The sequence below is a fragment of the Schistocerca gregaria genome, chromosome 4, assembly GCF_023897955.1.
Source record: "Schistocerca gregaria isolate iqSchGreg1 chromosome 4, iqSchGreg1.2, whole genome shotgun sequence".
In the NCBI taxonomy this organism is placed as follows: Eukaryota; Metazoa; Arthropoda; class Insecta; order Orthoptera; family Acrididae; genus Schistocerca; species Schistocerca gregaria.
The window spans coordinates 35,944,259-35,970,679 of NC_064923.1; the positions used below are offsets into that span (position 1 = coordinate 35,944,259).

Sequence of the window (26,421 nt, forward strand, 5' to 3'; positions counted from 1 at the left end):
GGGCAAGGGTGTGTGTGTTTGTCCTTAGAATAATTTAGGTTAAGTAGTGTGTAAGTTTAGCGACTGATGACCTGAACAGTTAAGTCCCATAAGATTTCATACACATTTAAACATTTTTTTTGTTTTCTTTGATAAGTTCCTCCTTAACTGAAATTTCAGTACTTAAAGGTTCAGTCATGTGTTTCATTGCCATTCTCTGTCACGATTATGAACCTAGTTTCCCTGGACCAATTGCAGTCAGTTCTGTTGTCAGCAGTACGTTTTTAGCTGACGCTGTGTTGCTGCTTCTGCCAGTACTTAATTTTGTAGGTGGGACTGTGATACGTGATTGATTCGTTTCCTTTGTGCAATTTAGGCTGTGTCTGTTTCTTTATTTTACCAGGGCCATATGCCAGTGCAGAAATTTTCCTGCGTTTCGTGTTACGTTCTTATACAGATCAACATTACAGTTTCTTTTTATAAAGTTACATTTTTTTTCAAACAGCTTGCACTGACCAAATCTACTGAGCGTGAAATTACTGGTTTATATGTTATGAATTATTGGTTTGCTTATTTATTTGCTTAAGAATGAAATCGCTTTTCACACACACAGGATTGTTTTCAATTTCATGTACGTGATGTGTCTTTGAGCTCAGTAGGACATTTAGGTTGTCAGCACACATTCCCAGGTTTGTATTTACTATAACGCACACAAGGGTAAAGGCTGCTCACAAAGTCTTTTGGCTCTGTCATCAAGACTTTTAATGACATATCCCTTTTGTTGTAGACAATGATTAGAGTTCTTATGCAAATATCTATCTGTGTGCATAAATTTCCGAAAACGACCAGATAATACTAAACAGTGGCATAAAATGGCTGCGAGCGCATTTTGTTTATATGGGTTCCATATACTGAGAGGTAAGAATACTTTCGGATGATAATTATCCCCCTCTCCCATCCCTCAACCTATTGTTATACTAATTGATTTATGACCCACTGGGAGTTGATGTGTGATGCTCTAGGGGATAATCCGTCATTCTGGGATACCCCCACCCCTCTCCCTCCACCACCCCTTCTGGAAATTGACCAGAAATGCTCAGTCTGTGCTGAGCTGTTGGTGTGGGAGTATCTCATGACATGAAATTCAGACCAATCGCATTTACAATATAGAGGACGTACTGTTCATTTATAAAATTCAATTAGCATATAAGATATGAACTTGGTAACCAATCTCATTTACAATGCAGAGGATATACTGAAACTTTCCTGGCAGATTAAAACTGTGTGCTTCTGGAGTTCGGGTCTCGGTCCGGCACACAGTTACTGTAACACACATGAGTAAAAGCCACTCACTAAGTCTTTTGGCCTTGTCAGCAAGACTTTTAATGACATATACCTTTTGTTGTAGACAATGATTAAAGTTCTTATGCAAATATCTGTCTGTGTGCATAAATTTCCGAAAACAGTGAAAATCTCATTCTGCAGAGGATATACTGTTCATTTATAAAATTCAATTAGCATATAAGGTATGGACTTGGTAACTATGTTCATTTACTCGTATGTGTATTATTGTGCTGGAAGAATTTTCTGGTGGGGAAACCGATCTGACAATTACTCTACAGTCTTGCTGCCTGGAATTCAAATAAACACAACTGCTCCTTTGTTTTTGATGTTGGCCAGAGAAGAATTTAATATGTGTATTATCAGTAAGCATACAGCTGAGAATTGCACCCATATCTCTCTATAAGGGAAATGATAGTAGTTGATAGTGGATGTGAGTAGTGGAAATACTTTCCAGCAAATAATGGTGAAGCAGCCGGATGTGTTGAGGATACATTTTACAATTTGTAGAGACTATTGCCTTTACTGGAGCTGTTCATGTTTTCTGAAAAGGACAGTCATTCCACAGTACAGGAAATAACTTTGTCCTGTTTCACTGCCCCAGACTGAATCAACCAAAGGTGCTCCCACTGGTGTATGGTGCTCAGCTGAGGATGAAATGGGTTTTGTTCCCTGGGAACCGAGAGGTATGCGCCATTCCCCCTCCCCTACCTGAAAATTGGTGGGAGGCAGTAGGATCGCAGGAATATTACATCCAGACATGTGATAATGACATTAGGAGATGCAAGTCGGATGCAGCCTCAGTCACAGTCAGTCAGTGAAAGGACTGTGAGGTGCCAACAGAAACCAAGATCATCAACCGTCTCTGCCTTGTAGAAGAAGTGTAAAAGTAAGTACATATGGTTTAGTTCCATGTCTTTGTTCAACTCCAGGTTCCCATCTGTGGATACTTACTGTTTCTTCTCCTTCATGTTTGTCAGGGACCTCTGATACGTCCAGACCACCAGCAACCTCTGGCTTGTCGGAGCCTGCAGAAACGTCCAGCATATCTGGCTCAGTAGCAGCCACCACTGCCTCGTGGAGTCCCGCAGCGGCCTCTGGACTGTTGGGACAGGCAACGGCAGTAGCTCCAAGGGATCCTGTAGCGCACCTTGCCAGCATGTTGGGGCAGAACATTTAGCTGCTATTATCAATCCACAATTATTTGTGTAATGAAGACACTCAGCCAATCGCCGACTGTCAGAAGAAATTTACTGGGAGGTCCTACTACACACGGTGCAGATCAGTACAGGTCTCCAAGATACACACCGTTCCAGAACATTCTTGTGTTACTGTAAGGACAGAGTGCCCATTTGGTGGATGACAAGCTGCCGATTCCTCCCAGTGCTCTAACACTATTCACTTCAACTCATAACAACTTGCAGTTCCAAGTGCTTAAATACTCTTATAGAAGCATCAGTGAATTGTTACTGTCATGTTGTGTTAGAAATTTAAAGTGTATCAAGAAGTGTTGAGGTGCAATTTACAAAGTTGGACTGGGAGAAACTGTGTCATGCAGAACGCTGCATAAATCAACAGACGACCAAGGAGTATTATCAGTCTTGTTCACCCGCAGATGATTACTGTGCTGGCCTAAGACTGTCTATCACATCACTGTATGATGGCGCACCGCTCAAGGAGAAATATGGAGGCTGATCCATTTATTTGTAAAACCCCACCATTTCAAACTTGCTTGGCCTAAGGACGGTACTAGTCGTTATATCAGAAAGACTGAACAGATGACTGCCTTGTGTTCAAACAGCAGATAAATACTGTATGTTGTGAACTGTCTCTGTATGTACAGTGTGCATGGAAACGATTTAGAACACTGCATCAGTATGGTGTCAAAAGAATAAGCTGAAGGAACACCCATCAGTTTTTGCATATGTACCAGCTAGATGCAGCTAGTTGTTTTTTTGGTTTCATTTTGTTACAAAAAGTATAGCAGGCACTTGTCGTCGTCATATGGTACAGAGATTATACATTTGAAGGGATGGTGGAGTTACTTAGAACTTGTTTCAGTATACAGAAACCTGCAGTTAGTTATAAATGAACATTTTTAACTGAACATGAACCACTAACATAAACACACCAAAGATTGTGACAATGTGCCAGCCGTGGTGGCCGAGCGGTTCTAGACGCTACATCCTGCCTCGGGCATGGATGTGTGTGACGTCCTTAGGTTAGTTAGGTTTAAGTAGTTGTAAGTTATAGGGGACTCATGAACTCAGAAGTAGTGCTTAGAGCCATTTGAACCATTGTGAACCTGCGGGCCGCGCTGTTGCAGGAGGAGGGCTCGCTGGCGGCGCTGGTGTCTCTGCTGCGCGCGACGGGCGTGCGCGACCTGGCGCTGCGCGGCTGCCGCCTGCAGCTGGCGGTGCACGAGGGACCGCTGGCGGCGGGGGCTGGCCCCGGGGGGCGGGGCCGCCGCGCCGGCGCCGCTGCCGCCGCCCACCTGCTCGCCGCGCTGCCGCCCTTCACGTGCGCCGCCGTCCTCTTCCTGCGGCTCGCCGCCTTCCAGGTCACACCACGCTTTTTGCTATTAAATTTTCTTATAAGTTGTACAAACGACATTTCTGCTTTGTCCTAGTACGACGGTCGTTCAACAAGTAATGCCCCGCATTTTTTGTAAAAGGCCATAATACACATAGACAAACGTCATTCTTGGTGCTTCGCATCTGATGTTTGTTTTGCGCGCCGGCGAAATTTCGAACCGTTCTGGCAAATGGTACAGCCCTAGTACAGCGTCAAAATGGCGTCTATGTACTACTCACGTTACAAGCAGCGTCCTGTTAGTGAATTCTTGTCTGCGGAAAAAGAAACTGTGGTCAACATACGTAAACGTTTGTGTACAGTGTATGCAGATGTTGCAGTTGATAGGAGTACAGTTGGGCGATGGGTACAGAAAGTTAGAGCCTCAGGAAATGCAGGAACAGTGCTCCGTGATCGGCCACGCTCGGGACGTCCTGTCACGGCCACTGCTCCAGACACGCTGAATCGTGCGGATGCCGTTATTCTTGCCGACCGGCGCATCACAACTCGACAACTGGTTCTACAGTTACCGGTCACCGTTCGAAGTGCGTCTGCAATGATCGAGACTCCCGGATATTCAAAGAGGTGCTCACGATGGGTTCTACGAATGCTCACAGCGGACCACAAGATTCAAGGAAAGGCCGTTTTATCTGAATTGTTGGCGCGTTTTGAGACCGACGGAGAGGCTTTTCTGTCACAGATCGTTATGGGGGATGAAAGCTGCGTGCACCACTTAACACCGGAAACGAAAAGGCAGTCCATCGTCATCATTCACCCCAAAATAAGAAATTCAAAACAACCCCCTCTGCCAGAAAAGACACTATGACAGTCTTCTGGGATTGTGTTGGTGTCATTCTAGTGCACGTGATGCCGAGAAGGTCAACCATCAATTGACAAGCATATGTGAAAACTCTGAATAAACTCAAGAACCGTTTCTGATGTATTCGATTGGATGATAATCCACAAGAAATCTTGCTCCAACACGATAATGCACGCCCACACACAATTCTGAGAACCTGGGAACATATCGCCAAATTGGGTCGGACTTCATTGCCTCATCCACCCTATTACAGTCCAGACCGGGCAGCCTTGGACTTCCATCTCTTTGGGATGCTTAAAGATTCTTTACAGGGAACAGACTTTGAAGATGACGATAGTGTCAGTCATGCAGTGAAAACATGGCTACTCCTACAAGACAAGATCTTCCACCAGCAGGGATTACATGCTTTTCCACAATGCTGGCGTGCGCCCATGGAGCCTATGCAAAAAAATAGAACAAGGACAAGATATGTTGATGTATATTGTCACCAAATACTGTCAAGTAACAAAAAATATTTTCTTAGAAAAAAAAATGTGAGGCATTACTTATTGAACGACCCTCATATATACTTACGATTAAATAGTTAAATGAAAACTTAATATAACTCTAGACTGGCAAATGAGAGGATTTTAACTAAGGATTATTACATTAGGAGGGGAAAAGAGAAGAGGAGAGATTAAAATGAGCGAGTCCCGCCTCCAGCGCCATTCCAAATCCGAGGACGACGGTAGCGCACTTCGACCCACTGACCTCTATGTGGCGCACTGATTTCTCGCTGATTGACTGACTTTAGGGAAACGTCTCGTGAAGGCGCTGCCTTTAGTCCGTCTCCTATGCTAGTCTAACGAAACTTCTGTTCTAATACAAGTACTTGTATCGTTCCATGTGTGTCGTTAGTGCATTTCATCAGTATAGCAACAATCTAGCTATCCAGTGGTACTCCCAACACACTTTAGCAGTTGCAGGTTCAACATGCCTGTTTAGGGCACAGCCGAACAGGGTTATAACTAGTTATAGTCTACAGATCTTATTTCTTGGTGTCTTCTGATTTGGAAGATATTAGGCGTCAATCTGCCAGTATCGTGTGCCTCATTCTGCTGCCACTGCATCGTCCGTCAAATATAAAGTGTCGTTGCTGGCAGCCAGTCTTTTCATTCTGTTCTGTGTCGGCTCCTTGCCAAGACTGAGGCTCATCCCGGGTAATTGCCTGTCTGGTTCGTCTGTACACTCTCTTTTCTATATATTCGCTGCACAGTATGCGTCACGTAATGTGGAACATAAAACCATATAATTTAGGAAATGTAAGACGATGATGAGTAACCACACTGCTCATATCACTGATTCTTACCGTATAAACAATTGTCTGATGGTCAAGTCACTCAGTATTGCTTTCACCAAAGATCAATTCCTGAGTCCTCTTTCCGTTGGCATGAATAAGGGAACTAAATAAAAGTCAGAGAAAGCATTTTTCTTAGGGCCTGCTAATGCGTGGCTGGATTTCAAATACTTCATTGCCCAGGCCCCAAGCAATGCACCTGTCACACTAGCCCCATGTGAAACAATTCACCAGTTTAATAAATACGCGACGGGAATTTCCGGTGAAATAATGTTCACCTGACTTTGTGATTCACAAACTGAGTTTACTGCAGAAAAAAACCATCATTCCACACTTCTCACCATAGTTTATTATTAATATAATATCATCAGTCCGAGAACCTAAGTCTGACAAGCATCATGTGTTCACTTACTCTTCCGAAAATCGACGAAGACTTTTTAATATTGTTCAGCACACTTCTATACTCAAGTCCCGCAGTCGCGAAGTAACGATATTATACTGTGTGTTAATCACTCTCAGCGATAACTCAGCACAGTTTACACATTTAGACTTAGTCGCCTAAGCCGAAAATAGATTTCTCGCGCTGGAAATGTTTCAAAGCCTTTTCGATTATAACACTCAAATTACGACAACTCCCAACCAAACAGTTCGACCGACGCTAGTTTTTCCAAACCCACAAGAGTTCTCGCAATCGTCACATCCGAAATTTGGCATGTAGTAATTTCATGAAAATGTCTTGATCACTAAAAACTTTTTTCGACTACTCATCACCAGATAAAATATGTATCAACAGCCCGACTATGCACTATGCATATTTTATCTGATGATTATCCACGTGCGCGCAACGCCACCAGGCGGCATCCAACGCCGGGCCAGGCAGAGGGCGTTATGTTTCGGATGATCAGTATATAGTCCACACATGAAAAAGTGAGTTGTCTCCTAAATATAACACGAAACAGTGAAAAAAGCGGCACAATTAGTAAATAGGTGTAATTATAGACCCTGACTGTAATTAGTTTAACTGTTTAATATTTATTAATGCTATAACGGCGCAAAATATGGCCGATATGAGCAAAAGAACTATTTGTAACAAAATCATTAAAGCTTCGCAAAAACTACGAGTAGCACTGTGTAGCTGATGAGCTTTGCATCCAGATTCATGTGTAATGTATATAAACAGCAGTAAACTTATAGTTTTATGCTTTCGCAAGTGCAAGGCTATAAGCAACGGTGCTATTTTTTGTGCGGCACACTTTGGATTCGACTGCCAGTTGGAGCAGCCTTTGCGTACAGATAGATCGGGTATGCTGCTAGACGTCGCTTCTTGTGTATAACAGATATATTTCCTTAGTATTCAGTCTTGGACTTGTAAACGTTTCACATGTCTTTCATTTGACTGGCGAAGTATTCCACGTGTAAGGTTTGCGACCATCCAGACGTGGCATGTAGTAATTCCGTGCAGAAGTTTTGATCGCTAAAAAGTTTATCTATGAAGTGTGCAGGCGGAGCTGACACGGACGGGGTATCATCACCCTAGCGAAGATAAGGGAAATCCGTTGAGACGAGCGACTTTGACAAAGGACAGATTATTCTTATGCAGAGCCTGTGAACGAGTATGTCTAAAACAGCAAAGCCGATCGAATGTTGGCATGCTACTGTCGTGAGCATCTACGGGGAGACGTAGAAGGACAGGGCAAATATCACTAGGCGCTGAACGGTTGGACGCCCAACACTCTCACGGAAAATGGGATTCGGATGCTTTTCTGCTCTGTAAAGTAGGATAGGTGGTGATTGTAGCATCTCTGCCGAAAGAGCACAATGCTGTTGCGCCCATAAGTGTTTCGGAGCACACCGTTCATCGTACATTGTTGAACGTGGGGTTCTGTAGCAGACAACCCCTACGTGTTCACATATTGACCCAACATCATCGCCAATTACGATTTCATTGGGATTCCACCGTCGATCAATGCAAACGTGTCGGCTCTTCAACGGAATCACATGTTTACTAGGCTGATGTTAACCTCCGCAAAAGGTAAAACGTGCAGCGCGCCACTGGCGCGGGGTGGTGGGAGCGGTATTACGTTATGGGAGGCATTTTGCTGCACTTGCATGCGATCTGTTGCAGTAGCCGAAGATATACTGGCAGCTGCTAAATGCCTGCATCCCTTCGTGGTGATGTCTTCTGTGATGGCGATGTCATCCTTCAGCACTGCAACTGCCCATGTCAGGGAGCCAGAACGGTGCTACAGTGGTTTTAGGAGCACTGGAGTGAACACAAAGTCGATGTCTCGGCGACCAAACTGCTTCCGAAAGAGTGGGTTAATTCTTACAGTACCTAGCTGAGTGTCTTTAACAGCGTGTGTGATACGTGAAACAGAACATTCGTGCTTTTTAGCTTCCGAAAGGAAATTTTGAAGACTCTCTTTGCCTACTCCCCACTTACACCATGCAAAACCGTCATTACCTATCCCAAATAGTACACTGTGAAAACGAAAAGTTTGTTCCTTACAACGCTAGTCCTTTACCCAGAAACATATCTTCCAAAGAAAGACGAGAGAAGAATGTAGGATTTTCTTACAAAATTCAGTGGATCTCTTCATAAAATAAACGGGTACATGGCAGGTTGACGTAGTCAGCAATACCATGCATTACAAGATAATGCAACTTATAGCACAATGACAAGCCAAATTGACGATGACACCTAACATGTGAAGCGCACGCCGAAATGTACTTCACTAAACACAGTTAAACACTACCACTGCTTCTACATTTTAACTACAAAACTCGTGTTCCAGGTTTCACCATAAGCACATCTAATCCATTGATATCAAAACCTACTTACTACGTTTACGTGGGACTCCAAAACTAGGTTTCGTAAACCGATTTCCCAATACCGCTTTTGGTTGGTCGTGTAAAGACTGCTAAATGGATTCTGGAAAAAGCTTCTTGCTGCCGGTTTTCATCTTCCACAATCGATTTTCGCTACCATGTAAACGTATAACCGTCTTTAAAACGTGCTTGGGCTGTCAGGTTACGACTTGTTTTATTAAATTTCTACTAATACCGATGGAGCAACATTTTTCAGGATGAAGGAGAAGTAGAATGAAACTGTATACTTCTAATAGTATTGAAGAGAAACAGTGATTGTTTTGACTTAATCTGAAACTGGAACAGCTGATTTCCACACGCCATATTTGACTGGGATAGCAAATCCGCTTTAGGCTGTAACATGTAAACATGACAGCAAAAAACGATTTCTGAAGTTCGGTTTTCGTGTGCTGAAAGATGTGTCACATATAAACGCAGAGACAGACACGCTCGGCTAAGGAATTACCGACGTTTGAAATAACTAAATTTTAATCTGAGGAACGATGTAAATATATAGGCTAATTCCTGTCGTCTTATAAAAACGTTGTCTTCCTGAGCTGTAGACTAAAAGCGCCACCAGTCCTCTGTAACTGTACGCCACAGACGTGCTTCAGTGAACACAATATAGTGCAGTGGAGCAACGTTGTGTGTCACAGGGAACATGGCCCAGGTCATGAGGACAGTAAAAGCTTCTGAAACTTCCTGGCAGATTAAAACTGTGTGCCAGACCGTGACTCGAACTCGGGACCTTTGCCTTTCGCGGACAAGTGCTCTACCAACTGAACTACCCAAGCACGACTCATTCCCCGTCCTCACAGCTTTACTTCTGCCAGTACCTCGTCTCCTACCTTCCAAACTTTATAGAAGCTCTCCTGCGAACCTTGCAGAACTAGCACTCCTGAAAGATAGGATATTTCGGAGACATGGCTTAGCCACAGCCTGGGGGATGTTTCAAGAATGAGATTTTCCCTCTGCGGCGGAGTGTGCGCTGATATGAAACATCTACCAAAAACCCATCAGTCTCAAAGTGGGTTCCATGCTGATGAGTGCGTGACTATTGTGCAGGAACAGTCATTAGTGGGAAAGCTGCCTCAATTTAGTTCCATAAACCTTGTTCAGGCAAGTGTGACTCTGTCTCGATGGATCTATATAAGTGGTAGGCTACTGGCGCTGTCACCTCACATTGCAGGTTGCATACATTCAGGAGTAAGCATACATTCAGGTGCAAATTTGACTGATTTATGACCTTGACATATTGTTATTCTAATCGATGTATGACACTCTGGGCGATGATTTATGAACTCTGGGCATATCTGTCCTTGATAGAAACCCCTGTCCCTCCCTCTCCTCCCCCCTCACCCCTTTGGGAAATCCCTAAACCATCCCACCTCCCCCCTCACGGATACAAGCAAACTTTTGATATCAAATTAATTGACTAATTAATTAAACAGATAAATTAGCTACCCCCCCACCTCAGAAGTCCACCAATACTCCCCACCCCTCCACCACTTCCTCTCCCCACCAGGAAAAATTAGTGGGAAAAGTGCAAACAAAACCCCAGGTAGCAGCAACCCTTATAAATTTGACACCAGAGTTACTTCCTGCCTCTCTCTCTCCCTCTCTCTGTCTCAAGTTGTTACTTCCTTTTTGTTTGAACCAACATATGTAAACAAACATACAGCAAGATGTCCTCTCCATCTCTCTTCCCTTGCATACCCATCCCCTACCCGTCTTGTCATTCATGCAGAGTGGTATCAGTATATACCTTTCTTCTCACAATTCAGCTGCTATGGAAACCTGTAGCAAATGGAGCAAAGACATTCTAGAAGAAGTAGATAACGTCAGTCATGTGCCACACTAAACCCAACTATGTCCTGCATCCTATTTCGAGGATACTAAAACTGGTATACAGTGGGATTCGATCCTAATAACCACCTAATTTCCAAACCCTTCTGGATTTTTGACGCTTGCCTACTATTGCTGGATACTGACACAGTAAGGTCATTTGGTAGGAAGTCAGTTACATTGGAGGGAGCTCAGAATTTCAAATTTCAGCTCAGGTGGGGGCTATGTCGTTAAGCAATCTGCAGAGGTGTTGGATTGATGTGTGCACTTGCAGTACAACTATTGGACACAATAAATTGTCGATTTGGAAATTTGACGTCTCAATTGGAATCAATACTGTGTACAATAATAGTTGGAATTTTAAATTTCGGCGTGATTTTATACCGTCATGCTTGCGTAATTCTCAACCAGTGCAGGTTTGCTGAGTGTCTTTTATAAAGCACTATAGAGCTCCTAAGTCTGTTCTCTCAGCTACACCAAGATGAAGAAGGATGAGGAAAGGGTCTACCGAGTGATGGGGTAGTAACAACAACAAATACCACTACAAGACAGAGTGCAGTGCAATGTGTTGGGAAGCAATAAGCCACAATCTTTGCCGTCGTCACTGCTAGGTGCCTGAGGTCACTGCAAACAGTCGTACATACAGCCCACTCACCTCCCAGATGTTCACCTGTGGTGCGGCCGACCCTTCTGCACCGCCAGTGCCAACACTCAGAGGCCATGGAGGGCATCTGGGGATGATTCGAGGGGCAGGAATTTGGATGTTATCAATATGTCGAGAGCCAACACGTGGCAGAGATCGATATATAATCGTTCAGTTTTACACAAACTATACATGGAATACATACGATTGTGGAGACAGCCCAACACAAACTGAGTATTAATTCGCCATTCATCTACCTGAAAGGCGCCGTGAAGGCCGCAGCTGGTATTTGTCCCCACGGCTGCGTGAAAAAACTGACTAGCCAGCTGACTGGAACTTTTCTTCGTACCCGCCGCACATGACAGTCTTAAGCCAGAAATGTCAATTTGTTCTGGCCACCAGCTATCTCCACCACACACTCTAATGGCCAGCACAGTCGTCCTAGGACTCTGTTTTATGTATGTCTGTGTTTGCACAAGTATTGTGGATGGCTTCGATGTCCCAGAGTAGACCCGAGTAAGTTTTCAAGAGGGGATCCGCTACATGCTATATCCGGAGCGAATTTCAGAAGTAGATCCACAATATGATGCATCCGGAATAGGGTTTAAAGGTGAATCCACTATGGTGGTGGTGGTTAGTGTTTAACGTCCCGTCGACAACGAGGTCATTAGAGACGGAGCGCAAGCTAGGGTTAGGGAAGGATTGAGAAGGAAATCGGCCGTGCCCTTTCAAAGGAACCATCCCGGCATTTGCCTGAAACGATTTAGGGAAATCACGGAAAACCTAAATCACGATGGCCAGAGACGGAATTGAACCGTCGTCCTCCCGAATGCGAGTCCAGTGTGCTAACCACTGCGCCACCACGCTCGGTGAATCCACTATGCATTATATCCAGATGGTCTCTAGAGGTGGGCTGGCCGCGGCAGCTGAGCGGTTCTAGGCGGTTCAGTCCGGAACCGCGCAGATGCTACGGTCGCAGGTTCGAATCCTGCCTCAGGCTTGGATGTGTGGATGTGTGTTAGCTAGGTTTAAGTAGTTCTAAGTCTATGGGACTGATGACCTCAGATGTTAAGTCCCATAATGCTTAGAGCAATTTGCCATTTTTCTCTAGCGGCGGACCCACAGAGCGTTACGTCAGGGATAGGATGAAGGGCGGTGCATCGTGAGATTCGCTGTGTGTCCTCAAGTGTAGCCACCAGCGGGATTCAATCAGGTTCTTTACCAGGCGATGTTAGTGATATGCTATTACAGAGCATGGTATGAAACTTAAGAGTTTGATTGCATACAGTTAGTAGTTTTCCTCTATTAGATGGTACAAAATAATGAGGAAAGAGAGAGAGAGTGATATGTTTGAGTGATAGACATGAATCCACCTTGAGATACGCAGATCTCCTTCAGACTGCAGTATCTGTATGTAGTTTCGAAACACACCACAATGCAGTAGCAAAATCCTTGTCCATCTTCCAGTCCCTGTATGATGTGAAGTCTTCGTCATATTTCCGATAAGAAACCCTACCAACTGCTTGTACTGTCTTTTCTACTACCTCATGTTGCAGAAGAAAGCTACGTTTTGCGCTAGCCTTATACACTGTAAATGGTCGGGGTAGCTACGACAACATGTCCCATTTCCACCGAGTGGTTAAAACATAGTCCTTTCACATCAACTCACGTGACCCTGTTTCTCCACAGGATGCAGAGGGTTGTAGATATGGGGCTCTCCGACTTTCTCTCAGTTCCAACATAAAATGGATCAACCACACGGACAAGGCTGCAGGGAGAGCAGGGCAGGCACTGAGGAGCAGTTACAAGACTCAGAGAGACTGTCTGAAACCACATTGGAGTTTTACTGCAGCAGACAGGTTCGAAAAAGGTGAGTTTCGAGATGTGAGAGTGCCTCATGTATGATTCACTGGTGGTTGTAATCATTAAAAGACGCCTCCATAGGATCCACACAAGTATGTGTTAGCATGGAGAGATTTGATTCGAAACCACAGACAGCATTTCCACGAGAAAGCGAGACATTATAGATCTGAAACGCCAGTGTATAAGATTTTGGACATTCCTTTCGGCTTCAGTCTAGCGTTGCATTTTCAAGTGCTTCCTCACATAGCACACCGTCTACTGTATGTGATCATTCTCAACCAACCATCCTCCACCCTCGCCTATGACACTGAGTATATATCACAGAATCCGTATTACACTGTCTTCATGGTATCGAGATGGAATGCGTATTTTTAGCGTGGGAAATATCTAGCAGGGGCAAGAGGGAGTTGCAAATATCGGCTTAATACCACGTTCCTTACCCGAACCACTTTCTAAATTCGTTGAGGTGATTTTATTACGAGCTTACACGCTGGCTACGTGCATACGCATCTGGTCGCTTATATCACGATTACGTCTCTCTTCCTAAAACGCACAGTTACCACTCGTAAGAAAAACAAATACCCATCCATCCCAGAATTCCCCACCCCCACCCCATGAACCATGGACCTTGTCGTTGGTGGGGAGGCTTGCGTGCCTCAGCGATACAGATAGCCGTACCGTAGGTGCAACCACAACGGAGGCGTATCTGTTGAGAGGCCAGACAAACGTGTGCTTCCTGAAGAGGGGCAGCAGCCTTTTCAGTAGTTGCAGGGGCAACAGTCTGGATGATTGACTAATTTGGCCTTGTAACATTAACCAAAACGGCCTTCGTGTGCTGGTACTGCGAACGGCTGAAAGCAAGGGGAAACTATGGCCGTCATTTTTCCCGAGGGCATGCAGCTTTACTGTATGATTAAATGATGATGGCGTCCACTTGGGTAAAATATTACGGAGGTAAAATAGTCCCCCATTCGGATCTCCGGGCGGGGACTACTCAAGAGGATGCCGTTTTCAGGAGAAAGAAAACTTGCGTTCTACGGATCGGAGCGTGAATGTCAGATCCCTTAATCGGGCAGGTAGGTCAGAAAATTTAAAAAGGGAAATGGATAGGATAAAGTAAGATATAGTGGGAATTAGTGAAGTTCGGTGGCAGGAGGAACAAGACTTCTGGTTAGGTGACTACAGGGTTATAAACACAAAATCAAAAAGGGGTAACGCAGGAGTAGGTTTAATAATGAATAGGAAAATAGGAATGCGGGTAAGCTCCTACAAACAGCATAGTGAACGCATTATTGTGGCCAAGATAGATACGAAGCCCACACCTACTACAGTAGTACAAGTTTATATGCCAACTAGCTCTGCAGATAACGAAGAAATTGAAGAAATGTATGATGAAATAAAAGAAATTATTCAGATAGTGAAGGGAGACGAAAATTTAATAGTCATGGGTGATTGGAATTCAAGTGTAGGAAAAGGGAGAGAAGGAAACGTAGTAGGTGAATATGGATTGGGGCTAAGAAATGAAAGAGGAAGCCGCCTGGTAGAATTTTGCACAGAGCACAACTTAATCATAGCTAAAACTTGGTTTCAGAATCATGAAAGGAGGTTGTATACATGGAAGAACCCTGGATACACTAAAAGGTATCAGATAGATTATGTAATGGTAAGACAGAGATTTAGAAACCAGGTTTTAAATTGTAAGACATTTCCAGGGGCAGATGTGGACTCTGACCACAATCTATTGGTTATGAACTGTAGATTAAAACTGAAGAAACTGCAAGAAGGTGGAAATTTAAGGAGATGGGACCTGGATAAACTGAAAGAACCAGATATTGTAGAGAGTTTCACGAATAGCATAAAGGAATAATTGGCAAGGACGGGGGAAAGAAATACAGTAGAAGAAGAATGGATAGCTTTGAGCGATGAAGTGGTGAAGGCAGCAGAGGATCAAGTAGGTAAAAAGACGAGGGCTAGTAGAAATCCCTGGGTAACAGAAGAAATATTGAATTTAATTGATGAATGGAGAAAATATAAAAATGCAGTAAATGAAGCAGGCAAAAAGGAATACAAACGTCTCAAAAACGAGATCGACAGGAAGTGCAAAATGGCTAAGCAGGGATGGCTAGAGGACAAATGTAAGGATGTAGAGGCTTATCTCACTAGGGGTAAGATAGATACAGCCTACAGGAAAATTAAAGAGACCTTTGGAGAAAAGAGAACCACTTGTATGAATATCAAGAGTTCAGATGGAAACCCAGTTCTAAGCAAAGAAGGGAAAGCAGAAAGGTGGAAGGAGTATATAGAGGGTCTATACAAGGGCGATGTACTTCTGGACAATATTATGGAAATGGAAGAGGATGTAGATGAAGATGAAATGGGAGATACGATACTGCGTGAAGAGTTTGACAGAGCACTGAAAGACCTGAGTCGAAACAAGGCCCCCGGAGTAGACAACATTCCATTGGAACTACTGACGGCCTTGGGAGAGCCAGTCCTGACAAAACTGTACCATCTGGTCAGCAAGGTGTATGAAGCAGGCGAAATACCCTCAGACTTCAAGAAGAATATAATAATTCCAATCCCAAAGAAAGCAGGTATTGACAGATGCGAAAATTACCGAACAATCAATTTAATAAGTCACAGCTGCAAAATACTAAGTCAAATTCTTTACAGACGAATGGAAAAACTAGTGGAAGCCGACCTCGAGGAAGATCCGTAGAAATACTGGAACACGTGAGGCAATACTGACCTTACGACTTATCTTAGAAGAAAGATTAAAAAAAGGCAAACCTACGTTTCTAGCATTTGTAGACTTAGAGAAAGCTTTTGACAATGTTGACTGGAATACCCTCTTTCAAATTCTAAAGGTGGCAGGGGTAAAATACAGGGAGCGAAAGGCTATTTACAATTTATACATAAACCAAATGGCAGTTATAAGAGTCGAGGGACATGAAAGGGAAGCAGTGGTTGGGAAGGGAGTAAGACAGGGTTGCACCCTCTCCCCGATGTTATTCAATCTGCATATTGAGCAAGCAGTAAAGGAAACAAAAGAAAAATTCGGAGTAGGTATTAAAATCCATGGAGAAGAAATAAAAACTTTGAGGTTCGTCGATGACATTGTAATACTGTCAGAGACAGCAAAGGACTTGGAAGAGCAGTTGAACGGAATGGACAGTGTCTTGAAAGGAGGATACAAGATGAACATCAACAAAAGCAAAACGAGAATAATGGAATGTAGTCGAGTTAAGTCCGGTGATGCTGAGGGAATTAGATTAGGAAATGAGACTCTTAAAGTAATAAAGGAGTTTTGCTATTTGGGGAGCAAAATAACTGATGATGGTCGAAGTAGAGAGGATATAAAACGTAGGCTGGCAATGGCAAGGAAAGCGTTTCTGAAGAAGAGAAATTTGTTAACATCGAGTATAGATTTAAGTGTCAGGAAGTCATTTCTGAAAGTATTTGTATGGAGTGTAGCCATGTATGGAAGTGAAACATGGACGATAAATAGTTTGGACAAGAAGAGAATAGAAGCTTTCGAAATGTGGTGCTACAGAAGAATGCTGAAGATTAGATGGGTAGATCACATAACTAATGAGGAAGTATTGAATAGGATTGGGTAGAAGAGAAGTTTGTGGCACAACTTGGCCAGAAGAAGGGATCGGGTGGTAGGACATGTTCTGAGGCGTCAAGGGATCACCAATTTAATATTGGAGTGCAGCGTGGAGAGTAAAAATCGTAGAGGGAGACCAAGAGATGGATACACTAAGCAGATTCAGAAGGATGTAGGTTGCAGTAGGTACTGGGAAATGAAGAAGCTTGCACAGGATAGAGTAGCATGGAGAGCTGCATCAAACCAGTCTCAGGACTGAAGACAACAACAACAACAACCCAGAATTTTCGCTCAGTATTGTTTGTTGCCTCTGATGGCCATTAGAGTGTGTGGTGGATGGAGCTGGTGGCCAGAACAAATTGCCACTTCTTGCTTAAGACTGTCATGTGCGGCGGGTACGAAGAATAGATCCAGTCAGCTGGCTAGTCAGTTCTTTCACGCAGCCGTGGGGACAAATACCAGCTGCGGCCTTCACGGCGCCTTTCAGGTAGATGAATAGTGAATAAATAGTTTGTGTTGGGCTGTCTCCACAATCGTGGGTATTCCATGCATAGTTTGTGTAAAATTGAGCGATTCAATATCGATCACTCCTAAGTGTTGGCTCTGGAGGTATTGATAACATCCAAATTCCTACCATTCCAATCATCCCCAGATGCCGTCCATGACCAGGGTGGTGCAATTTGGCTGATACGTGTGTCAATTACTATGGTTGCAGTCATGACAGGAGTTTTCTCTGGCCTCTGATTGTTGGTACTGGCAGCATATGAGGGGACAGGCCGGTCGTATGTGGACATCTCGGAGGTGAGGTAGCCCCAAATGTGTTTCATCTGGGACAGATCTGGGAACCTTGCTGGTTACGGGCCATGGTAGTACCTCAACGTCACGGAAACAGTTCGTAGGAACACGTGTCATGTGTGAACGAGCATCGACCTGCGGAAAAATAGCACCAGGATACTGTCGCATGAGAGGTAACACGCAAGGACGCAAGCCGTATGCGATGTACTGTTGTGCTTTCGGAGCTCTTTCAGTCACTACTAGTCGTGATCTGCAGTCCTGCCCGAGGGTACCTCACACCGTGACGCTAGCAATAATGCCGTTGTTCTCTCCGAAACATTGGAAGCGTGGGATCTATCCCCAGATGGCAGCCAAATTGCTGACAGTGACCATCCCAGGTAGGGATGAACTGTACTCGTCACTGAACACTGTGTGACGCCATTGATTAGCAGTGCAGGCTGCCCAGTCCTGGCCAACTTCAAACGCAGCGTGGGACACTAGTCTCCCGCTAGTGTGCGAAGAGTGGCGTGGGATGATACAGAATGCTGCGGCCGCGCGGGATTACCCAAGCGGTCTAGGGCGCTGCAATAATGGACTGTGCGCCTGGTTCAAATGGTTCAAATGGCTCTGAGCACTACGGGACTTAACATCTGAGGTCATCAGTCCCCTAGAACTTAGAACTACTTAAACCTAACTAACCGAAGGACATCACACACATCCATGCCTGAGGCAGGAGTCGAACCTGCGACCGCAGCGGTCGCGCGGCTCCAGACTTTAGCGCCTAGAACCGCTCGGCCAAAGAGGCCGGCTGTGCGCCTGGTCCCGGAGGTTCGAGTCCTCCCTCGGTCTTGTGTGTGTGTGTGTGTGTGTGTGTGTGTGTGTGTGTGTGTGTGTTTGTCCTTAGGGTAATTTAGGTTAAGTTGTGTGTAAGCTCAGGGACTGATGACCTTAGCAGTTAAGTCCCATAAGATTTCACACACACTCCGGAATGTTGCGGTGAGCCCCTTACTTGATCTCGGACGGCAGGCGCGGACGTGAAGGGGCTACGTTGCGCTCGGCGCCCAGTACGGCTGACGTCCTTTGTGGTGGTCGGGCACGGTCGACAGGAAGTTTCAGAGAGACAACGCCTTCCGCCACGTTTTCACGCGGTTCGACTTCATCTCAGCCGCGGCCAGTGGGGGCCACGTGGCCGCCTGGGGGCGGTCCCGCTGCGCCGTCTCATTTCTCCTGTGCGACCAGCACGCTCTTCTAAGCGGCTGACCGACACCTGTGACCTTTAATATGAAATACTGCAGACACGCCTCGGTCCTTTGTTCGTTGTCACCTTCTCTGACAGATTTCTTTCCATATCCAACCGAAATTATAGGTTTCCATACATCCTTCATTCTATTCCATAGTTTTTCTCTTAAAACATTATCGAAGACTTTTTTTTTAATTTATAAATTTAAGTGTGTCACTTGGTAGAACTTTTCTTTATTTCAGTGTGCTATTATAAAGTAAAAGTAGCATCAGTAGATGAAAGTCTTTCCCTGCAGAGACTTTCCATCAGAAAATAAAAAGACACGGCTCCCATATGACACCGTTATTGTGTACTTCTTAAGAAATAAAAATGTTTGATATGCCAGTATTAAAAGCCGAATCACTTCGATAGTACAAGCAATGACTTTAATATATTTTCCGTCCTAGAACACATACAGGTTCCAACCATACATTCATTTCATTCAGTTTTCCTCCTATTTAAAAAATAAATAAATAAACACCTACTGAACGATATTCCTCTGAGAATACCACCACGAAACGAATGGACTTGAGGACTGCTGCCTACCGTGACATCGTTACACACACTAAGTAAATTAAAATCGTTGGAACAAAAGGTATCAATATGAATTAAATGAAATTATATCAGTGAAATCGTCAGACAGTTAAACTGTAATGAAATGTGTATGTAACAACAAACCAGCTTTGTGGTCATATTGAGACTGAATCAGATAGAAAGCCGACTGGAAGGATGACAGGCAGTTGATTTTTGGCGGTTTATACAGCATAGCACTTACGGATCCACATACGTATCTTAATGGGTATAAATTCCGCTTGTTTTTTGCCATTCAAAGTCTATGTGCATAAGGTCAGTTACGGTATCCAGTAATTGAAAAGTCTTTGACTGCAGTTCTTAGGTGTACAGTGCTACCTTCTTTGCTTGCTGATACTACCATATTGGTTCTTACTTCTGGTGGCGATGGCACAGATTTCCATCCAAAGCTGAAGTGTTTTATTCGAAATGACGCCGCTCGTAACCCGGAAGAGTATTCGAAGAACAGGAGCGTCCGACGCCTACTGCGCCACCAGACGTCAGCCGTAACAACAGCTGCTGACACCAGTTAGCTGCAGGCGACTGTAATCGACCTGTGGGACGAAGCCCACCACTGTACCACGGACCCCCGGACGAGACCGCTCTCCGACACGCCACAGCCGTTCCCTGTCGTCCTACAGAGGTGCCAGCCGCTGACCTAGACGCCATATTCAAAACAAGTAAGCGAGGCAACCATCTTTGGACGTCAGGACGTCCCAGATCAAAATCCTCCATGAACGACTTTCACCAAGATGAGGAAAATCTCATCGACTTCACCGTCGACGGCCAGTCTGCTTGGGTACTAGTCTTTTTCTGTAATGTCCGATGTTTATTGTTGCCAGCTAAAGAAGACTATGTCTCGTTATTCGACAGCGATTGTGTCGAATGTCGTAAATGGGTAATACATCCAGCCGACAGAACGTGTACTGCAAGAATAACTGTCAATGACGGAACACAGTCCCTCGAATTTGTCATTTAATATAATACAGTCAAAATGTTATTCTCAGATGGAACTTGTTGCTGACATCACAAGCAATCACACACTCTCAATGATCAAATTATCGACGAGACGAATTCCAGTTGTCAGTCTGGATGCTCAGTTAAACTTTGAAGTGTTTATCGAATGAAAAAAGCTATTCAGACTCGTGAAAGGTATGTGTATACCAGTGACGATAGCAAAATTGTAGGTAATCGAGGAGAACTTCCGATTATTAACTGTATGAGCAACCACAGATCATCCCCAAAGGTAAGCATGTAGGAACTGCAGAGAAAGTCCAGAATGGGCAGCTCAGTGGCACCGATGAAGAATCGTGTTACGCTACAGACAATGCGAGGGAGGGAGATACTACCAAACTGTTAACAGGATCTGGTATGGCCGAGGGATAACTCCAGGCAGCGCCAGCCCTTCTGTGCCCATTGACATAAGCTTTCAAATCCAGTGTGGAGAAAAGAGATATCAAGCGGCCTATGGTAAAACATCACATTAGGCAGCTCTCTTATTGGATTGCTCCAGCTGAGCGACTGACGATTGGGGAAGAAATGGAGAAGATGCTGCGACATCACTGGACACTGAGCGAGTCCTCGGTCCTCCCCTGTGGTCCTTGTGAAGAAGGGGGGCAACAAGCAGCGTTCCTGCATCGACTGTCGGTGATGTAGCAAAATCACGAAGACATAGTCTACCCACTGCAGCACATTGATGATGCCCTACGCTGATTGAAATAAGCAAAGTACTTCTCAACTTCAGATACGCAGAAAGGCTACTGGTAAATCGAAGTTGACGAGACAGAGTAGAAAAAAAACTGTGTCCGTAACAAGAATAGTTGACGTGATCGCCAAGAATTCGAGTTAATGAAGGTTGGAAAATGTAAGACACCAGCCACCATTGATCGTATGGACGACATGCCTTAACTATCTGGATGACATTGTCTCTTTTTTTGAACAATGTTTGAAGAACATCTAGACTGCCTGACAATCTTGATATGTGTACAGATCTGAATACGAAAAAGTGCCTCTTTGTCACCAAAGATAAGGATTTTGAGACACACAACATGGAAAAAATAAGTGCAGTCAGAGATTTGCCGACCGCTCGGCACATTTTTGATATGCGAAGTTTTCTCATAATGTGTTGGTACTACTGGTAGTTCATAACGAGATTCTGTACCAAGGCATGTCCTTAGCAAGGACTATTGCAGAGAGATGTCAAATTTTTCTGGAATGAGATCCAAGAAAGATCTCTCCTTTTCCTTAAGGTCCCACTAACATCTATCCCAGTTCGGCCATTGTATGACGAGAATACCGAGAATAAATATCACACCGGCGCCAGTGGGTATGGAAAACGTGCACTTCTGTTGCGAATTACGGAAGATCTGAGTAGGCGGTAGCTTACGTTTTCAGAGCCCATGACTGGGATGAACTATTCTGCAATCGAGAAACTCGCAGTTGTCTGGGCTATCAACAACTTCCAACAGAATTTTTTTTTTTTTTTTTTTGCGAAGACTTCACCATTGTGAGGGACGACATCCTCTGCTAGCTGACTAGCTGAATTATCCGTCTGGTCGACCGGCGAAATGGGCACTGAGGCTTCAGGGTTGCACTGTACCGGTGTTACAACAAAGGGAACGCAAACAGGAAGACGCCGACTGCCTCTCAAGAAGAACCTCTGGCGGAACACACCAGGATGGATGAAATTTCAGTCATCACTGCATTAAATGACAATGTTGCTGAACAGATGGAAGATCCAGCATTGCCGAAAATCACAGAGGCCTTTAAACGTGAGGTACCGAACAAAGGAGAATTACAGTTAATAAACGGAACATTGTATACCGGTACCGTGATCGGTTGTGGTGGAAATGGTTGTTCGTCATCTCAGCTCGTCTTCAGCCAGTTCTCCTGAAGTATTTCTTCAACACTGTATCTCTGTGTGCTTTGTTAAGGATTTTCAATGTGTTACATACTAGCGGTTGCTTTCCGTGGACGCCAATTTCGATTATATTTACGAACCATTACAAAGATTCTTGTTGGGCCTCTTTAACAACCTTTTTATCAATATTCCTCTTCTGTTTGTAAATCTGATGATTTTCTACTACTCGTTTGTTAAGATAACGGAGATGGACTTTGTGGTCGCTTCAAGGTCTGGTGGCCAGATTTTGAGCCTCCCTTCCCAACGCATATTTCTCTTCCTATCCAATACTCATTAGCAGCCTTCGTTATTGTTCTCCTTGTATTCTTTCAGTATTGCCATGTCAAAGCCACAATCAAGTCAAAATTCCAAAAGCAAGTCATTAATGAAGTGCAACGCTTAGCAGTGTAAGCACACTTATTATGGACAGCAGTGAGCGAACAGAACAGCATATACTGCACCGCGAACGGAGGATGCTGCTATTTATACAAATATCGAAAATTCCAGAATATCTAAATATGGCAAAACCCGAGAACTATCTTGAAATGACAAATAAGGAATGGCAGTTATTTGCTTGTGATTGTATTTGAAGTCTGGACCCACAGCAAGCCGGCCAGTAACGGTAACCGCTAGTCACGCTGCACGGGGTACAGCTGACAGCACTGCTCCGTCTCCTGGATGAACAGCCCTCAGTCGGGCCGACTGCAGCATCTTGCCACCCAACAACTATTGGGTACCAATTCTACCTGTAGCATCACCATTTCACCTGTTTGGAAGCGACCTGTTGAGGATGTTCCTGGAGTCGACAAATGGGAATCGATGGTTAATAGTCTGCACTGATTACCTCATCCGCTATGCTGTCACCACGCCAACTGCCAATGCTCTATAAATTGAAAGGCTCCTGACAGAATAAATAATCTTGAAGCACACAGCACTCCGCCAGATGTCTATGATTGTGGAAAAGTTTTCCCGTTGAGACTAGTATTAGAGATAGTTTCACATTGTACATCGCAAACAAGATTACAATTACCTAACACCCACAGACGAATAGCCTCGCTGAGGCTATAATAGAGAGTTGGCAGATATACGCCGAAGTCGAACAGAGAGATTTAGATACGATGCTGACCATTGTCAAGTTCGCGTGAAACGAGACACTACAGGTTTTGCGCCGTTCTGGAAAAGACGGGAATAACGACTGTCTGAAAGCCTCCGTGCGCGCTCGAATCTCTCTAATTTTACATTCGTGATCTTCTCGGGAGGTATAAGTAGGGGGAAGCAATATATTCGATACCTCATCCAGAAATGCACCCTCTCGAAACCTGGCGAGCAAGCTACACCGCGATGCAGAGCGCCTCTCTTGCAGAGTCTGCCACTTGAGTTTGCTAAACATCTCGCTATCACGGTTACCAAATAACCCTGTGACGAAACGCGCCGCTCTTCTTTGGATATTCTCTACCTCCTCCGTCAACCCGATCTGGTACGGATGCCACGCTGATGAGCAATACTCAAGTATAGGTCGAAAGAGTGTTTTGTAAGCCACCTCCTTTGTTGATGGACAACATTTTCTAAGGACTCTCCCAATGAATCTCAACCTGGTACCCGCCTTACCAACAATTAATTTTATATGATCATTCCACTTCAAATCGTTCCGCACGCATACTCCCAGATATTTTACAGAAGTAATTGCTAGCAGAGTTTGAACCGCTATCATGTAATCATACAATAAACGATCCTTCTTTCTATTTATTCGCAATACATTACATTTGTCTATGTTAAGGGTCAGTTGCCACTCCCTGCACCAAGTGCCTCTCAGAGCAGATCTTCTTGCATTTCGCTACAATTTTCTAATGCTGCAACCTGTCTGTATACTACAGCATCATCCGCGAAAAGCCGCATGGAACTTCTGACACTATCTACTAAGTCATTTATAAATATTGTGAAAAGCAATGGTCCCATAACACTCCCCTGTGGCACGCCAGAGGTTACTTTAACGTCTGTAGACGTCTCTCCATTGAGAACAACATGCTGTGTTCTGTTTGCTAAAAAGTCTTTAATCCAGCCACACAGCTGGTCTGGTATTTCCGTAGGCTCTTACTTTGTTTATCAAGCGACAGTGCGGAACTCTATCGAACGCCTTCCGGAAGTCAAGGAAAATAGCATCTACCTGAGAGCCTGTATCTAATATTTTCTGGATCTCATGAACAAATAAAGCGAGTTGGGTCTCACATGATCGCTGTTTCCAGAATCCATGTTGATTCCTACAGAGTAGATTCTGGGTTTCCAGAAACGACATGATACGCGAGCAAAAAACATGTTCTAAAATTCTACAACAGATCGACGTCAGAGATATAGGTCTATAGTTTTGCGCATCTGCTCGATGACCCTTCTTGAAGACTGGGACTACCTGTGCTCTTTTCCAATCATTTGGAACCTTCCGTTCCTCTAGAGACTTGCGGTACACGGCTGTTAGAAGGGGGGCAAGTTCTTTCACGTACTCTGTGTAGAATCGAATTGGTATCCCGTCAGGTCCAGTGGACTTTCCTCTGTTGAGTGATTCCAGTTGCTTTTCTATTCCTTGGACACTTATTTCGATGTCAGCCATTTTTTCGTGTGTGCGAGGATTTAGAGAAGTAACTGCAGTGCGATCTTCCTCTGTGAAACAGCCTTGGGAAAAGGTGTTTAGTGTTTCAGCTTTACTCGTGTCATCCTCTGTTTCAATGCCATCATCATCCCGGAGTGTCTGGATATGCTGTTTCGAGCCACTTACTGATTTAACGTAAGACCATAACTTCCTAGGATTTTCTGTCAAGTCGGTACATAGAATTTTACTTTCGAATTCATTGAACGCTTCACGCATAGCCCTCCTTACGCTAACTTTGACATCGTTTAGTTTCTGTTTGTCTGAGAGGTTTTGGTTGCGTTTAAACTTGGAGTGAAGCTTTCTTTGCTTTTGCAGTAGTATCCTAACTTTGTTGTTGAACCACGGTGGGTTTTTCCCGTCCCTCAGAGTTTTACTTGGCACGTACCTGTGTAAAACGCATTTTACGATTGCCTTGAACTTTCTCCATAAACACTCAACATTGTCAGTGTCGGAACAGAAATTTTCGTTTTGATCTGTTAGGTAGTCTGAAATCTGCCTTCCATTACTCTTGCTAAACAGATAAACCTTCCTCCCTTTTTTTATATTCCTATTAACTTCCATATTCAGGGATGCTGCAACGGCCTTATGATCATTGATTCCCTGTTCTGCACTTACAGTGTCGGAAAGTTCGGGTCTGTTTGTAATCTGTAGGTCCAAGATGTTATCTCCACGAGTCGGTTCTCTGTTTAATTGCTAGAGGTAATTTTCGGATAGTGCAATCAGTATAATGTCACTCAATGCTCTGTCCCTACCACTCATCCTGAGTGTCCCATTGTATATCTAGTAAATTGAAATCTCCACCTAAGACTATAACATGCTGAGAAAATTTATGTGAAATGTATTCCAAATTTTCTCTCAGCTGTTCTGCGACTAATGCTGCTGAGTCGGGAGGTCGGTAAAAGGAGCCAATTATTAACCTGGCTCGGTTGTTGAGTGTAACCTCCACCCATAATAATTCACAGGAACTATCCACTTCTATTTCACTACAGGATAAACTACTACTAACAGCGACAAAGATGCCACCACTGGTTGCATGCACTATATCCTTTCTAAACACTGTCTGTGCCTTTGTAAAAATTTCGGAAGAATTTATCTCTGGCTTCAGCCAGCTATCGGTACCTATAACGATTTCAGGTCCGGTGCTTTCTATCAGCGCTTGAAGTTCCATTACTTTACCAATGCAGCTTCGACAGTTTACAATTACAATAGCGATTGCTGCTTCGTCCCCGCATGTCCTGACTTTGCCCCGCACCCATTGAGGTGGTTGCCCTTTCTGTACTTGCCCGAGGCCATCTAACCTAAAAAAAAACCGGCCAGTCCACGCCACACAACCCCTCCTACCTGTGTAGCCGCTTGCTGCGTGTAGTGGACTCCTGACCTAT

The 26,421-nt window shown here is 44.3% G+C and overlaps 1 protein-coding gene across 1 annotated transcript in view; it reads left to right on the forward strand.

The window, feature by feature from the left end:
- The window catches only part of LOC126266735 (uncharacterized), a 292,392-nt gene that overhangs the window by 260,922 nt on the left and 5,049 nt on the right, over positions 1-26,421 (forward strand). Inside the window, exon 13 of the mRNA XM_049971221.1 lies at positions 3,647-3,880. Coding sequence (XP_049827178.1) covers positions 3,647-3,880 — 234 coding nt within the window. The remainder of the gene's footprint in view (positions 1-3,646; positions 3,881-26,421) is intronic.